Source organism: Ahaetulla prasina, chromosome 10 (assembly GCF_028640845.1).
Source record: "Ahaetulla prasina isolate Xishuangbanna chromosome 10, ASM2864084v1, whole genome shotgun sequence".
NCBI lineage: Eukaryota > Metazoa > Chordata > Lepidosauria > Squamata > Colubridae > Ahaetulla > Ahaetulla prasina.
The window spans coordinates 16,229,669-16,242,820 of NC_080548.1; the positions used below are offsets into that span (position 1 = coordinate 16,229,669).

The following is a 13,152-nucleotide window of genomic DNA, read 5'->3' on the forward strand; positions in this document are numbered from 1 at the left end:
TTTCAGACTTGAAGATCGTGGCTGTACCTGCCATATACTGTACAAAGGACATGAAATGTCTCTTGAATTCAGGGTACAGATGGAGATGTACTTCTGCTGTCTGCCAGATTTACTTATATACAGCAATTCCAATCTTGGCATTGTTCTGTTATTCCTTTTTTTTAAAGGTAGGGAAATCTTTTATATTTCTAAGAGGTTCCCCCCGGCATTGGCAGCCTGTATTTATTTTCCTTAATCTTTCCTCATGTATGCACTTCTGTAAACAATTTTCCCTAATGCATGTGCTTTTGTGTGCAATCTTTGATTGAAAAATGCGGCAGAGATGCCCAGGAACTTCAGAATCAGGCCAAGTCTTTAGAATCAGACCTGGGGGCAGTGGTGAAATCTGAACCGGTTTGCTACTGGTTCGCTGGCTGCGCATGCGCAGTACGCACCAAAAGGAGGCTTGGGAAGGTAAGTAGAACAGCGAGGGAGGGGATCAGCTGTGCCACGCGGTTTAGCTTTGCTAGAAAGCCGCAAATCCTGCTTTCTAGCAAAGCTAAACCGCGCGGGACAGCTGATCATCAGATCGTAGATTTTGTAACTACCACTTCAACTGAACTGGTAGGTTTTTTTTACTACCAGTTCGCCTGAACTGATAGTTTTTATCACTACCAGTTCATCCGAACCGAAGCGAACCGGTAGCATTTCATCCCTGCCTGGGGGTTCATGATTTGCTCACCTCCCCCCCCACCCCGAATGCATCCTTGGCTATACTTCTCAGCAACTCTAGAACCAAGACTTTACATTTTCCACGCTTGAGAAAAGGACGCAGAAGATCAGGTTGCCTGGACAGGCAACATAAAGCCTCCAGTTCAGCTAAGCTTGCTATGAATCATGAGCAAGGCCCAATAACAGATTAATAATTAATAACAGATTAAAGGGCCTCTGTGGCTCAGACTACTAAGACAGTCTGTTATTAACACAGCTGCTTGCAATTACTGCAGGTTCTAGTCCCACCAGGCCCAAGGTTGACTTAGCCTTCCATCCTTTATAAGGTAGGTAAAATGAGGACCCAGATTGTTGGGGGCAATAAGTTGACTTTGTATATAAATATGCAAATAGGATGAAGACTATTGCTAACATAGTATAAACCGCCCTGAGTCTTCGGAGAAGGGCGGGATATAAATGCAAATTAAAAAAAATAAGGAGAGTCGGTTATCCTAAGATAAATAGTCAAAGCAGCACCGGTCTGAAAAATAGTTAACAGAATTGCATTCTCAGTCAGCACCCTCCCCTCCCTGCTGAAAATCGTTGGATGTGATTGGAGCTACTTGGATATTTCTTGCAGCCCTCCACCGGCAAACAGCAGCGACATTATCTGCTCACCTAAACTCAGAACCGAGCCCAAGACGGTGTTCCCTAGTGCATACTGCACTGCTGGACCACTGGATCTTTCCTTAGTGCCCCCCCCCAACTGAGCTGCCTTTCAGAAGCTGCTGCCCTCCAGATGTGAAGTTAAAAGTCCAACGCATCTGGAAGGCATCAAGATTGGGAAAGTCTTTCCCCAGCAAAGGAGTTCTTTCTTCCTTTGAAAACTGGCGTTCCCAAGATGCTCCAAATTTGTGACGGTGCCGGCCCCTTCATCAGTCCTATCCCTGCCATGTCTCCTAGAGCTGATGACAATGGCGGTCCATCGGAAGAGAGCCAACTGGCCTTACAGCAGGGGTGTCAAACTCGATTTCATTGAGGGCCACAGCAGGGTTGCGTTTGACCTCAGGAGGCTGAGGCGGGTTTGGCCAGGGTGGGCGTGGCCAGCTCAACATCAATCGTGTTGGGGGTTCCTGTGGCGGCCCAAGTGCTCTGCCAGTGAAAACGGGCTCCCGAGCTCCATTTTCAGCCATGACAGCCTCCTGCTGCCCTCTTCCAGTGAAAATGAAGCTCGGGGGGTGGTCTCCAAGGGCAGAGGGCAGCAGGAGGCCGTCGCGGCTGAAAACAGAGCCTGGAAGGGGTGCAGGCAGCCCTCTTGAACTCAGTTTTTGCTGGCAGAGGCCCCGCGGGCCAGATCTAAGTACCCTGCGGGCCAGATCTGGTCCCCGGGCCTTGTGTTTGAAACCCCTGCCTTACAGGGAAAAAAACCCAACTCTTATCACTGGAAACCTGCGCAGCAAAGAAATGCAACGAGCTTGCCGTCCCTCAGTCACTGATAAAATATTTGTTTTCAGAAAGGAAAAGACGGGTTCACAGCGCGCACAGAGGCATTTTCATCAAAATCATGACCGGATAAATCTATCAAGCTCTGGGTAATTTTCATCTGATGTGATGTGATCTGATCCGATCTAATCTGATCTTATTTAGAAAATTTATAACAGCTCTGGGCAGCATTCAAAGGAACAGTAAAAATGTCCACCAATAGAGCCTCCGTGGCATCCCTGTTTTTACACATTTTTAACACAAAAACCAAGATTGTAAGCCTTAAAAGGTCCTTGTCAATTAATGTAATTGCCCTATTATTGATTTGTTAATAGACTCTTTCTATCTCCCCAAGTTACCCGATCGGTCAGTGCGGGCAGTCTTCAATTTACAGCCATTCGTTTAGTGACCGTTCAAAGTCACAAAGATGACTCAGCCTTCCATCCTTCTGAGGTGGGTAAAACGAGGACCCAGATTGTTGGGGGCAACAGGCTGATTCTGTAAACCGCTTAGAGAGGGCTGGAAAGCAGTGTAAAGCGGCATATAAGTGCTATTGCCATTGCTACAATGGCACTGGGAAAAGTGACTTACGACCATTTTTCGCATGGTCACGTGATCAAAAGGGCCGGACTAGCTCAGGCTGTAAGGAGCCTGTTATTAGAACACAGTAGCCTGCAATTACTGCAGGTTCAAGCCCGGCCCAAGGTTGACTCAGCCTTCCATCCTTTATAAGGTAGGTAAAATGAGGACCCAGATTGTTGGGGGGGCAATAAGTTGACTTTGTATATAATATACAAATGGATGAAGACTATTGCTTGACATAGTGTAAGCCGCCCTGAGTCTTCGGAGAAGGGCGGGATATAAATGCAAATTTTCTAGGGGCCTCTGGTGGCTCAGACTGCTAAGATAGTCTGTTATTAACAGCAGCTGCTTGCAATTACTGCAGGTTCAAGCCCCACCAGGCCCAAGGTTGACTCAGCCTTCCATCCTTTATAAGGTAGGTAAAATGAGGACCCAGATTGTTGGGGCCAATAAGTTGACTTTGTATATAATATACAAATGGATGAAGACTATTGCCTTATACACTGTAAGCCGCCCTGAGTCTTCGGAGAAGGGCGGGATATAAATGTAAAAAATAAATAAATAAATAAATAAAAAAATTAAGGCACTTGGCAACTGATTCACATTTATGACAGTTGCAGTGTCCTGGGGTCATGTGATCTCCTTCTGCGACCTTTTGAGCAACAAAGTCAATGGGGAAGCCGGATTCACTTAGCAACCGTGTTGCTAACTTAACAACTGCAGTCATTCACTTAACAACTGTGGCAAGAAAGGGCGTAAAATGGGGCCAAACTCACTTAACAACTATCTCGCTTAGCAAGCAGAAATGTTGGGCTCAATTGTGGTCGTAAGTCGAGGACTCCCTAGGTAGCATTTCCCTGACGACCTGCACCATCTCCTGATTCTCACAATGAATGAAGCGGCTTTAAGGATTTGTGTATAGATAAAGAGGTGGGAAGAAGAGCTGGTTTCTTGTATTTTAAGAAAAGGTGACAAGTTAGGAAAACTGTTTATATTTCTGATGAAGAGGGAAGTCGTTTCTTTCTATCCTTCTTTTCTTTTTCTTTACTAGAGTCTTATTTTCTTTCTTGTCTATTTCTGTGTTTTTCTTTTCTGCAGTTTTTCTTTTTTTAATTTGCACTGTTTTTTATTATTTTTTTCATTGTAACATTTACCGTAATAACTATTGAAAAAGGAACATCAAATGCCGTCACTATATTAAGTCGCGTAACCAATGTCTCGTTTAGCAACAGAAATGTTGGGCTTGATTGTGGTTGTTAGTCGAGGACTCCCTATATAGCATTTCCCTGACGACCTGCACCACCTCCTGATGCCCACAACATCCCAGTCTGCCTATAGATCAGAAGTCTTCAAACGTGGCAGCTTTAGGACTTGTGGACTTCAACTCCCAGAATTCTGGGAGCTGAAGTCCACAAGTCTTAAAGCTGCCAAGTTTGAAGACCTCTGCTATAGTTCCTGGAAGGATGAGAAGTAATGTCCATCTAAAAATGTCCAGGTGGCTGCTGATGGAGACCAGCAGCAAACAAGTCCTGGAGGACTCTCCTGTGATGGGAAACAACCTCAGGCTTGGAAGCCTGGCTGAAGAGACGCCAACACACTCTGGTTTCAGGGCTACAAAAGTTGGAGAAGGAAGCAAGACTGAGCATTTCCTTAGAGAAATGGGCTGGCTCCTCTCTCTGGCCCAGCAACTGCCTTCTGTGTTCTTTCCAAAATTTAAGCAGGGCAGGTAAATCCTTTAGGGCTGGTGTGTGTGTGTGTGTGTGTGTGTGTGTGTGTGTGTGTGTGTGTGTGTGTGTGTGTGCAGGGATGGGCTTCAAAAATTTTAGCAAAGGGGTCTCTGCCCGGTTGCTGGGTGGGTGTGGCCTAGTAGGCCTCCTGCACCACGGTGGGGCATGGGGGATGGTGTTTTTGCCCTCCCCAGGCTCCGGAAGCTTTCTTTGAGCCTCCGGGAGGGTGAAAACAGCTTCCCTAGGCTCCGGAGGCCCTTCCTGAACTTCCATGCGGCCCATTTTTTGTCCTCCCCAAGCCTCTGTACATGCCCTGCACTTACCTGCATCCAAAATGGGCCATGTGGAGACTCCTGGGAAGGGTGGGGCAAGGTGGGCAGGGCCAGCCAGGAGTAGGATTTGGGGGGTTCTCTGAACTGCACAGAATCTTAGCTAGAGGTTCTCCCGAACCCCTGTGAACCCACAGCAGCCCAGCCCTGTGTGTGACAGAATGGTAAGTGGAACCAAATTTTAGCCCTAGAAAGGTTCTTCGAGGAAGCTATCAAGAGCAAAAGGACTGGTTTACAGGCTGTTTCTGGCCAACGCGTTTAATCCGATCCACTGAAAACACAGCAGCTGCATTGGCGCTCAGTACGTCTTAAACTTCGTTAGTTTAGTTGCTAACCTTTTCATTGACGCATTTGCTTCTCAATCTTGGCAGCTTTCAGATGGGTGGACCCCCAACTCCCAGAATTCCCCACCCAGCTTGTTAATAAGCACGGCCACAAAGATATCCGTTCTGTTTTTTTAAAGAACAAAAACAAAAAACTTAGCTCCCAAACGGGGAAAATCAGCCCAGCTGGTGGTGGGATGAGTGTGTGGATTGACAAGAGGCTTAGCGGGTGAAATGGGTACCACAAATCTCTACAAGGGTTAGAAGCCCATCCTGCCTTAACCCTCCCCAAGCTCTCTAGCCTGCCCCACCACCACCCCGCCTGCCCCAATCCCAACAGATGCCATTCCTTCTGCAACACCAGGAGGACAGAGCTGCTGGAAGATTCCACATCTCCGCTTCTGCGCCATGGGGATACGGAGAAATCTGGGTCAAGAGGTATCCCCCTGGCCAGAATGGCGGGAGGGAGGCAGAACGGTCTCCATCGACTTCCTACGAAGACACGATCCCACCCTAAACAACTTTCCGGTGCTGTTTCCAACAGGGCCCGGCCATCTCCTCCTCTTTGCTTCTCATCAGCCTTGGCAAAAAAACCACAACACAACTTTTTTTCCATTGCTGGCTCTTCCCTCCCTCTGGCTCAGCTCTAGAAGGGCTCCACACTGCAGAAAAGCCACAGCAGGAAGTGACTTCATGTTTTTGGCAGACTCGGTTGTCTTGAGCCTCCGAGGGCTCTCTCTCTCTCTCTGCACCACGCCAGAGGCCATCTTCCTCTCTGCTGCCTGCCAACTGCAGATGACCCTCGTCTTCCAGCTATCTTGGTGGACCTTATGCAAAAGATGGCGTTTTCCGTCTCTTTCTGGATGCTCTGTTCCCCCCCCCCAATTCTTCTTTTCTGCCTCCTTCCTTCCCAGCCCGTCCCGAAATTTCCTGAGGCTGTCCAGCAAGAGGAAGAAGGAAGGAGATCAGCGTTTGCTGTGGAGCTGGCTTTCCTCCTGCACTTTCCAAGGCTTCCCATCCATTCCTGTGAGAATGCTCGCCTCTCCCCTCCCCATTCTTGCAACTGATGTTTCCAAGCAACTCTTGGCCAGATGTGGACAAAGAAGGGTCAGGAAAGCAGCAGCAAAGAGCACGGATCTGGGGCACCCAAGAGAGCAGGAGGGAGGGAGGGAAGTCAGAGAACGCAGGATGTCTTTCCAGTGCATTTCCTCAACCCCCAACTCACCCCCACCCTTCCAAGTTCTGACAGATGAGACAAAAGACAACAGGCAGAAACAGGCCAGGGCACCCTGTGTGTATGTGCCTGCGTGTCTGTGTGTTTGCACACATGGGCTCTACTACCAACACACAGCACAAGCAAGAAACCTCAGCCTTCCTGGCCAAAACAAGAATTCTTGGAATCTTTGCTCATTTCCACAAATTTCTAAAGCAGTGAGAGAGGGGAAAAAAGATGGATGAATCTCACAAATGAAGCCAGAGGGATCATAGCACAGGAATCTAATGCCTTGCATAACATTTAAGCCAGCAGCTGAACACCCACCCACCCACCCCTTGGCTAGACTTGATCATCTTACTGCTTTGTGAACTCCAAATGTTTTGCATCGTTGCTCAGATCTGCACAGGGCTGCGGGAAAGAGCAAACAGCTTCTGGTGGATCACACAGGGTCTTAAAACAGAACGGACCAATCTATAATGCAGCAAAAATGTGCTCTATAGGCCTTTTTCCCCCCTAAGCTGGGTAGACCTCCAAGAAAAGCACTGCTGAAATCTGGTGGCAAGATAACATTATTTGGAGAAGATGAGGAACCAAGATGGCCGGAAGTATCTAACAGAATAACTAAATTGGAAGGGACCTTGGAGATCGTCTAGTCCAGAGATGGCAAACCTTTTTGGCACCGAGTGCCCAAACTGGGATGCCTGTGCACATGTGCGCACGCCAAAACACCGGAAACCCAAAGACCAGCTGGCTGGTGCAGGCATGCCTGTTTTTTGGCCAGTGTTTTTGGCCATTTTCAGGCCGTTTTTCGGAAAATGGCCCCAAAACAGCCTGAAAAACGGCCTGTTTTTTGGTCATTTTTGGCTGTTTTCCGGGGCTCCGGTGCCCGCGAAGACCAGCTGGCTGGCATGCATGTGTGCACCGAAAACCAGATGAGCAGCTGGTGATGGCACATGTACCCACCGAGAGTGCTCTGTGTGCCACCTCTGGCATGCGTGCCATAGGTTCACCATGACAGGTCTAGTCCATCTCCCTGCTCAAGCAGAAGAGCCTACCCTAATCCAGAAAAATAGCTGTCCAGTCTCTTCTTAGAAGCATCCAGTGATGGAGCAGCCACAACTTCTGGAGGCAAGTGGTTCCACTGTCAGGAAACGTGTTATTAATTTAACGGCAGTGATTCACTTAACAACGGTGGCAAGAAAGTTCATAAAATAGGGCAGGGGTGAAATGCTCCCGGTTCAGACCGGATCGCCCGATCCGGTAGCGATGATGGCGGGTGGTTCGGAGAACCAGTAGCAAAAATCCCTGCCCCTTGGCACCACCCCAGCTGAACTGCGCGATCATCAGAGGGTTTTTTTTTTTACTTTTAAAAGCATTTTTTCTTCGGCTGAAAAAATGCTTTTAAAAGTAAAAAAAAGAAGCCTCTGATGATAGCGCGGCTCAACTGAGATCGTCAGAACCCTTTAAAAGCATTTTTTCTACAAGAAGAGGTTGTAAAAAAAAAAAAGCTTTTAAAAGGCTGATCCCAGCTGAGTTGCCTGATCGCCAGAACCTTTTAAAAACATTTTTTTACAAGTTCTTCGGCCGAAGAGGTTGTAGAAAAAATTCTTTTAAAAGTAAAAAAACCAAAAAACGTTGGCCAAGCCCACCCGTCACATTACCTCCCACTACCAAGCCACACTGACAGAACCAGTAGTAACAAATTTTACATTTCTCCCCTGAAATAGGTCCAAGCTCACTTAACAACCGTCTTAGCGCAACAATCTGCTCCATCCAGATTATTTTCACAACTCAGAAAGGTAGGCTGGGCTCTTTGACTGTGACTGGACTATCACTTTTCCACTAGAAAATCAGTAAAAATAGTTGAAACAGGTTCATCCTTGACCAGCAGCCCACCCAAAAAATCCAAAGTGAACATTCAAAGGAAACCAGAATTTTTTCTCCTGGGATTGATGGATGAACAATTACAGGTAGGTCCTCGGCTAAAGACCACAAGGGAGCCCAAAATTTCTGTTGCTAACCGAGATACTTGTTAAGTCCATTATATCCCATTTTACGACCTCTCTTGCCACGGTTGTCAAGTGAATCACTGCCGTTGTAAGTTAGGAACACGGTTGTTAAGTGAATCCGGCTTCCCCATTGACTTTGCTTGTCAGAAGGTCACAAAAGGGGATCACCCGACTCCGGGACACTGCAATTGTCATAAAAATGAGTCACTTGCTAAGCGTCTGAATTTTGATCACACGACTGTGTGAGGGATGCTGCAACGGTAGTTAGTGTGAAAAAACAGTCATGTCACTTTTTTTCAGTGTCATTGTAACTTCGAATGGTCACTAATTGAACTGTTGTACCAAATCTGAACGAGTTTACTACCAGTTTGGTGTCTGTGCATGTGCTCTGAGTGCCAAACGCGCACTGCACGCATGCGCAGTGCACACCATGCACCAAATGCGAGATACGCATGCATGCACATGCAGTGCACACCCAAAGGAGGCATGGGAAGGAAGGTAAGTAGAACAGAGCGCGGGGGAGTGGTGATCAGCTGTGGCGCACAATCGTCGGAGCCTTTTTTAAAAAAAAATTTAAAGCATTTTTTTACTACCTATTCGGGCGAATAGGTAGTAAAAAAATGCTTTTAAAAGTAAAAAAAAAAGGCTCTGACGATCGTGCGGCTCAGCTGTGATCATCAGAGCCTCTTTTTTTATCTTTTAAAAGCATTTTTTACAACCTATTCCTACCATTCGGATGGGAAAAGCGAGCGAGACGGAAAGAAGCGGCAAGCGGGCGATGGGGGCGGGGGAGAAGGGGGGGAGCAGGGATTTTTGCTACCGGTTCTCCAAACCACCTGCCGCCATCGCTATCGGATCGGCTGATCCAGTCTGAATCCGGCATTTCACCCCTGTATTGTACGCTGAAGACTACCTGAACTAAAGAACCACAAATCACTGTTTTTTAATATGCTAACCACAGTGACATTATTGTAGCACAAAGATGAAAAGATTGGGCATTACCCACCCTGAAGGAAGGTTGATGAAGATGATGGAACTTTCTTGAGATGGCCTAATTGTCTCATCTGATTAGAGAAAGGACAATACCTACACTTAATGGTGGCTGGAAACTCCTTTATGGAGTTTTAGCCTAAAAAAAGAAAAAAAGTGAACTTACGATTTATGACTCTGATGATTAAATAGGATGGATATAGAAAGAAGGGAGTCATGATTAACTTGAGAGAGAGAGAGAGAGAAAGGTTAAAATATAATTGTACTTATAACTGCTGTGAAGATCAGAGGTTGCTTCTTTAAATCTTTTTTTCTACTTTTTTATTTTTTTGCACTTTTAGCTTTCTCTTTTATTTCTCCTTCGTTCTGTTTTAGTTTGCCGGAGTTCTATTGTTGTTAAAGACTCCAATAAAAAGATTATAATCTAGATCTATATCAGTGGTGAAATCCAATTTTTTTTACTACTGGTTCAGTGGGCGTGGCTTGGTGGGCGTGGTGTGGCATTGTGGGTGTGGCACAGGAAGGATACTGCAAAATCTCCATTCCCACCCCACTCTGGGGCCAGCCAGAGGTGGTATTTGCCGGTTCTCCAAACTACTCAAAATTTTCAATACTGGTTCTCTGAACTGCTCAAAATTTCCGCTGCTGGTTCTCCAGAACCTGTCAGAACCTGCTGGATTTCACCCCTGATCTATATATATATAAAAACCAAAGCTGTAGGCTAAGCTGGGAAGTCAGGAAAACATCTCTGATGAGGCCATGGGAAATCCTGTCTGATGATGGTCAAGAAAAACCGTTTGGTTGAGCTCTTCTAATCTTCAGAATTTTCCCTTCACACTACAGGTATCTAAAGTTTTGTTTGGGGGAAATTGAAACAACACACCTCTGTTCTACCAAGGGCATCTGCAACTGATCCTACATTTGCACGCATCAGACATCCTGAGGTCAGACAAACTGGGCTCAAGACATGAGATGACAATGCAATGGTGACAGCATCCTAAAGTCCCAACCCAGCCTGAGGCTTCATCTCTTCCTACCGGCAGAAGAAAGAAAACAGTGATGGCAAATTGCAAGTTTAGTGTTCAGCACCACTGTAGACGATGGACAAAGGGATGGTTTTTTGGTTTTTTTTAAACCATTCCCTTATGATAAAACAGTTCAGGAAACAAAAATGGCAAGTAGAAATCTAGCATGCCAGGAAAAGGACCAGATTGCAAGTTCTGATATGCTTTTTTCCCCCCCTGGAGCAGAGAAGCCTGGTTTGCTGATTAGAGGGAAGCAAACACTCTTCAAAGAGGTACTTCGTTCCTGCCTCTTGGAAGTACTAAAACCGTGATGGCGAGCCTATAGCACATGTGCCAGAGGTGGCACGCAGAGCCCTCTCTGCGGGCATGTGCGCTGTCGCCAGCTGCTCTTCTGGTTTCAGGCCAGATGGTATTTCCGGGTGCCAGAGTGCCAGAAAATGCCCCAAAACCAGGCTGATTTGGGGTCCGAAAAACAGCTTGAAAACGGCCAGAAAATGCCCCCCAAATAGCCAGAAAACAGCCTGAAAGCGGCCCCAAATGGCCCAAAAACAGGCATGTGTGCGCCGGCCAGCTGGTGTTCAAGTTTCTGGTGCTCCGGCTTGCGCACATGCATGCACAAGCATGCACGTTCCGGTTTGGGCCCTTGGTCCCAAAGAGGTTCGCCATCACTGTACTAGAATCTATTCTCATGTTTCCTTTAACGCAAGTACAGAGCGAGGCCGAGAGCGAGACTTTTCTACCCAGTTCACAATTCTCTGGATATCCACTTGGCTTGGTTTGCCTCCTTGAATCTTTTTTTTTTTTTTTTACATTTATATCCCGCCCTTCTCCGAAGACTCAGGGCGGCTTACAGTGTATAAGGCAATAGTCTCATTCTATTTGTATATTTACAAAGTCAACTTATTGCCCCCCCAACAATCTGGGTCCTCATTTTACCTACCTTATAAAGGATGGAAGGCTGAGTCAACCTTGGGCCGGGCTTGAACCTGCAGTAATTGCAGGCTGCTGTGTTCTAATAACAGGCTCCTTACAGCCTGAGCTATTCCGGCCCCTTGCCTCCTTGAATCTTAACAGGGTTTTAAAACCTTTAGCTATCTGTTGCGCTACACCAGAGGTGAGGAAACACGGTGGCCCTTTTACGATTTATGGACTTCAACTCCCAGAACCGCTGAGCCGGCATGGGAATTCTGGGAGTTGAAGTCCACAACTGAAGGAGCCGTAGTTCCCCACCTCTGCTCTACACCAACCAGAGCAGGAAAGTCAGGTTCACCTACCTAGTCCCCCTCCTCACACCCTCCCTCCGGCCCCCTTACCTGGGCCGCCCATACTTGCAGTGAAGATTCACCCTGAAGTTCCTCTCGCTGCTGTCCACTTCACTGTTGGGTGGCCGCAACCCTGGACCCTGGCTGCAGGGGAACCATTCAGCTGGCGGGTTGGCTCCGTTTTCCAGTCCAATGGGCTGGCACGCATTGGAGATCCCATCTGTTGGGAGGAAAGCACACAGACCCAGGCTTGTGAAGAAGGGGAACAGGAGGAGCAGGAAGAGAGATGACACTGGTTTGGAACAACCTCCCCTCCCCCAAATCTTTTCAAAGAGATTTCATTTCAAAGGGACGCAGCAGTGGGTGAGAAGTGTCCAGTCTGGGGATCTGTGTGTGTGTGTGTGTTTGTGTGTCCCCGCGTGAGTGATGCGAGGCAAAGACCGTTCTGTTGGCACAAATAGCTATGCTCCCTTTGGTGCTTCTAAGCTTGCAGAGGTTGGGTTTTTAAAAAACAAAACAAAACACAAGCTTCCATTTTGTGGACAAGATGGAGACAGCAGCCATGCGGACTCTACCTTTCCCGCCACCCGAATACAGCTCTCCCTAGCCAAACGATCCTTCTGGCTTGGAGAGGGTTGGCCGAAGGTCCCATGAAGCTCCCATGGAGCGGCGCTCAACCCTGCCTGTCCCCGTCCCTTAGAAACAGCGGCCTGCCTTGCAAAGCCAGGAGAGAAAACCTGACCCACCCTGTTTGCTTTTGCAAGGAAGGACCCTCCTCTCTCCCCCTCCCTCCAGAGCTGGCTTAGAAGCAAGTTTGAGGCGGGCCCCCTCCCCGGCCAGAAGTAAGGGAATCCTGTTGTCTTTTGTTCAGGGTAGCTGGTTCTTGCTCAAGGTCATTAAAAATACAAAGGGTTTGGCTTTGGAGTACAACAGATGTGCGCGAGGGAGGGAGGGGGGGGGGCAGGCTCCTGGAGAATGCAACACACCTCACCCAAGAGGCATCGCAGTGTGGGTCAGAGGCCTGTGTGGCTCTGATAAACAGACAAAATGTCTGTGCATCTGTTTGGATGCCAGACCTGGCTGTCACTCATCGGATCCCAGGCGCTCTCGGCCTTTCCTTCCTCGTCTCATTTTCCCCTCCCTGTTCTTCTCTTCCCTTTTTGTCCATGGTATCGTAGCCCTGCAGGGGCATCAGCCAAACTCTATTAGCTACAGTCATCCTGCTATCTCAAGCTGTGTGGTGTGTGAGCAAGTATGTGCCTGTGCGTGAGAGAGAGAGAGAGAGAGAGAGAGAGAGAGAGAGAGAGAGGAAGAAAAGAGAGGGGGGAGAAGCAAAGGGGTATTCACGCTCTGCACACCAAAATCTGTGTTTCGGTTTTCACAGGGCTTGAGCACTTTTACCCACAGGATAGAGAGAGAGGCAGGGGTTTCACCGACATGCATCGGAGAACGACTGGGTCTATTTACCAAAAGCGTCCGTCTCAATACTACAGCTATTCGGGGTGTGTGTGCGTGTG

General features: G+C 47.7%; 1 protein-coding gene across 7 annotated transcripts in view; it reads right to left on the minus strand.

Annotated features, from left to right (window-relative positions):
• The window catches only part of AHDC1 (AT-hook DNA binding motif containing 1), a 314,317-nt gene that overhangs the window by 58,592 nt on the left and 242,573 nt on the right, over positions 1–13,152 (minus strand). For all 7 annotated transcript variants that reach the window (XM_058196357.1, XM_058196359.1, XM_058196362.1 and 4 more), the window contains one exon: positions 11,687–11,855. In XM_058196357.1, the coding sequence (XP_058052340.1) occupies positions 11,687–11,855 (169 nt within the window). The remainder of the gene's footprint in view (positions 1–11,686; positions 11,856–13,152) is intronic.